Source organism: Vigna radiata, chromosome 2 (assembly GCF_000741045.1).
Source record: "Vigna radiata var. radiata cultivar VC1973A chromosome 2, Vradiata_ver6, whole genome shotgun sequence".
In the NCBI taxonomy this organism is placed as follows: Eukaryota; Viridiplantae; Streptophyta; class Magnoliopsida; order Fabales; family Fabaceae; genus Vigna; species Vigna radiata.
Window position 1 is genome coordinate 4,471,814 of NC_028352.1, and position 4,034 is coordinate 4,475,847.

Consider the following 4,034-nt stretch of genomic DNA (forward strand, 5'->3'; position numbering starts at 1 on the left):
CAAACCCATATATATATATATATATATATATATATATATATATATATATATATATATATATATATATATATATATATATATATATATATATATATGATAGGATTATGAATAAATAGATTTTTCTAATGGACATTAATAGATTCATCTAAAATAAATTTGTGAAATATGTATTGTTAAATTCACATAATCAATATATTATTAATTTATTTTATACGTATTTCTACATTAGTCTAAATGGATTCACATATTCGTTTAAAGATTTCTTTTCATTTATTTAATTAATGTATGTTTATATTTGTTTAATCAACATATGAAATGATTGTCTACTATTTTTTATTTATGGTCCTTTAATTAGTGTATTCATAGTTTTATATAATAATTACGTCGTGTAATGTATTTTTTTCATACTTGTCTGATATGAAAATACTTGTTTGATATATATTTTTATACTCATTTAATCAATGTATCAACATATTAGTCAAATATGTATTGTTAGACTCACTTAATCAGTATATGAACATAATCGTATAATGTGAGACTCGTCTAATAAGTGTATGTTCAGACTCGTCTAATATGTATTGCAAGACTCATCTAATCAATTTGTGGACAAAATTGTCTAATTTGGGTATGAACAAACTTGTCTAATATATATTGCTAGACTTGTCTAACGTTTGTTATTTAACTAGTATATGGACAAAGCCATTTAATCAATGTATGATCAAACTCATGTAATGTGTATTGTAAGACTCGTATAATCAATGAATGAACAGACTCATTTAATATGTATTAGTAAACTCGTCTAATCTATATATGGACAAACTTGTCTGATGTATATTGCTAGATTCATCTAATCAATTTATAAACAAACTTGATTTGTGTTTGTTGTTAAACTCATCTAATCAGTGTATTGATAATTGTTTAATGAATTTTCCTATACTCGTTACAAAATTGATAATTATACCAAATCTTACCAGTAATAAAGTGAATAAGTTCATATATCATTTCCCGCATAAACTTGCGTTGTTAAGAAAACTTATATTTATTCACAAATTAAGGATAAGAACCTTAAAAGAATGAAAATTGTTGATGTATATAAAATAAATCTAAAATTGAGAAAGTAATAAAATGTATGAAATTACTATATGGTAAAGACTTTAGTGGGTTAAATATCATGCATCAAATCAAAATAAAAAAGCACTAAAGAATATACTTTCAATTTTTACTATAACATTCATACCACTGTAATAAGTCTTATTATCTTAGTGAAAAATCTAAACTTCAATAATAATGTCTTAACAATTTTTATTATAAATTTACATTAAGTTTAACATTCTAATATTATAAATAACTAATGATGAGCTTCATGATGTTGAATTAATTAGTTATTTTATTATAATCTAAGTTCTGACATCATGTTTAATAATCAAATATTTACATATATACATTCAATCAATTCATATAATTAAGATTAAGAATAATAATAAAAAAAACATTATATAGTAAAAATCACACATAGTAAAAATCACACTTAGTAAAAATCACACTGAACATTATGTCCATCCCGTAAATAAAAGTATAAACTTTGAAAATGTTTTATAAAAATCCGAAATATTCTTCTTGACTTAAAAACGAGAATAAATAAAAAATATTTATAAAATATATGATATAATAAGGAAAGGTAGGAAGAAACATAAATTCTTTACAAAAAAGAAAGGCTTTTATGTGTATCGTTATTAAGTGAATGCCATATAATTTAATTTTTAAAAATCTTGATTAAATATAATTTTTTAAATATCTTTCAAATGTTTTCAAATTCGAACTGAATGCATCTTTCTGCTTCCAGGATGCGATGAGCAGAGTTTGGATAACAAACGCAAGTTACATCTATAGTGTTAACCTTAAACTTGAGGATGAGCGTGAGAGAAACTACATTTCACATTGTAAGTTTGAGTTTTAAGGTGAAAACAAGCACACCAAACCACACTCTTGTTGATTTATTCTTAACATGTTACAGAAACCAATACAATCAGACGGTAATTGACTTAACACAGAAAATGTGAAAACAAGGCTAGACTATATGTAGAGGCCGTTGACAGAGAAGCCGCCATCAGCACAAATGGTCTGTCCAGTGATGTAAGAGGCTGCAGGCAAGCACAAAAATGCTACCAACGAAGACACTTCCTCTGCCTCTCCAATCCGTCCAAGAGGGGTTTGAGATATTACAGCATTCATTGTTTCCCCTTTCAAGTCCTTCAAGAACACAACACAATAATATCATGTCCTCAGTCCAGGGAGAAAAACAAAACAAATCATACACTAACAATGCCAACAAAAAGGGTTACCTTTTCCGCCAGAGGGGTTCTGATTACCCCAGGTGCAACACAATTACTCCTTATCTTGTCTTTGGCCCATTCACATGCAAGATTTTTTGTCATTTGGTGTATAGCTCCTGCATGCCAATTAAGTGCACCTTTTCAAATTACCAGCTACAATTCGCTACTACTTACAACAATTTCTAGATAGCTAACTCTACCACATGCATTGCAATGAACAATCACCTTTTGCTGCACTATATACAACGGGTGCTATGTTTGAAGCTATAACACCAGCAGCGGAGGATATGAAAACGATACTTGCAGCTTCTGAAGCTTTTAGGAGAGGATGTGCAAGCTGGCTTAAGTGGAAACAAGATTCAAGATTCGTATTGATCACGAATGCGAAATCTTCAGCTGTAAAATCCAGGGTCGGCTTCTGTACGGTTGTTCCCACATTGTTTACCTAAATCCATTCAAAAATATTAACGAAAAAGAATAAGTTTTAGTCCTACAAGTTGGACCCCAAATTACTTCTCATTCTTGTCATAGTTAGACAAGTTTTAGTATGAAAAGATGAAGAAATATGTCATTACAAGGATATTGAGTTTTCCATTGAACTGAGAAGAGACAGTTGCTATCAGCTCTTCTCTGTTAACACGAGAGGTGATGTCACAGACCGAACCGGTTACTCTGTATCCTTTTGTGGTCCATTCGTTCAAGGATTCATTGAGTTCAGCTTGGTTCCGAGAACAAGTGTGTACAGTGGCCCCAAGCTCTGCCAACTGCTCCACGATAGAATATCTATATATATACATATGAGAGGAATGAATGGTGAGAAACAAAAACAAAAATTTACCCTCTTGTTTTCTGCAATTATTAATCACTATAGTTCATTGATACAACCATTGTTTGCTCTGTAGAAATCACCAAAGACTTACAAATCAATTAGTCCCTTTGTTCTTGTTAAAAACTTGAAATTAAGTATAGTATATATATATATATGTATGTAGTAGGAAGAAAAACTGAAATGAAAAAAAAAAAAAAAGTGGAAGAAGAAGAAGAAGAAGGTAGAAAAGTTACCCGATTCCTTTGGATCCACCTGTGACCAGTGCTGTCATTCCCTGCAAAGACCACCTGCTGTTTTTGCTTCCACTGTTTTTCTCACCCATGTTTTTTCTCTCTTCAATAAAGGATATGATATGATATGATGAATTTGCTGCATGAATCTCAATGCATTTTATACTGTTTTCTTTATGCTATTCTATCTCTGGTGGAGAATTTTTCCTTCTCCCTGCTTTGAGTAAAAAATTTGAAACTTTGGTGTAAAAAGTTTGAAAGTTTCGTATGTTGTTGATGCAATATCAAATACCAACTTTGCCTCTGGTCGTCATTCATGATATAACTTTACCATACTCAATGGTTTCATATACATGTCTTATCCTGGATTCTTAAATTATTGTGATCAGTAAAGTTTGACTCTGATCCGAATAAATTGGGATTAGAAAAACTAAAGAAAAATGATAAAAAATTTCTCATTTGAAAAAGTTAAAAAAGTTACATGGTCAAAATATTCATGAAAGCTATATAAGCTAAGTCAATTCATTAGATTTTTCTTTTTTAAAATATTCATTTTAAATAAAAAAGAAATGTAATTAATTCTTAACATTTTATTTATGTAAAAAAATTATACAATAATATAAGACATGGAAATTTGTGATT

The 4,034-nt window shown here is 29.1% G+C and overlaps 1 protein-coding gene across 1 annotated transcript; it reads right to left on the reverse strand.

The window, feature by feature from the left end:
• Window positions 1-1,951: 1,951 nt before the first annotated feature.
• LOC111240481 (tropinone reductase homolog At1g07440-like) lies at window positions 1,952-3,623 on the reverse strand. Its single transcript, XM_014635687.2, has 5 exons — window positions 3,396-3,623; window positions 2,909-3,116; window positions 2,559-2,778; window positions 2,343-2,449; window positions 1,952-2,250 (listed from the first exon to the last, which is right to left on the reverse strand). The coding sequence occupies exons 1-5, from the start codon at window positions 3,482-3,484 to the stop codon at window positions 2,074-2,076; spliced, it is 801 nt and encodes a 266-aa protein (XP_014491173.1). The 5' UTR covers window positions 3,485-3,623; the 3' UTR covers window positions 1,952-2,073.
• Window positions 3,624-4,034: the final 411 nt, after the last annotated feature.

Excerpts from the sequence above, each read along its gene's own strand:
- LOC111240481 (XM_014635687.2), bottom strand. The coding sequence starts at position 3,484 with ATGGGTGAGAAAAACAGTGGAAGCAAAAACAGCAGGTGGTCTTTGCAG. Across the intron at positions 2,450-2,558 it reads TGTATATAGTGCAGCAAAAG|GAGCTATACACCAAATGACA; the intron begins GTGATTGTTCAT and ends ATTGGCATGCAG. Across the intron at positions 2,251-2,342 it reads GAACCCCTCTGGCGGAAAAG|GACTTGAAAGGGGAAACAAT; the intron begins GTAACCCTTTTT and ends GTGTTCTTGAAG.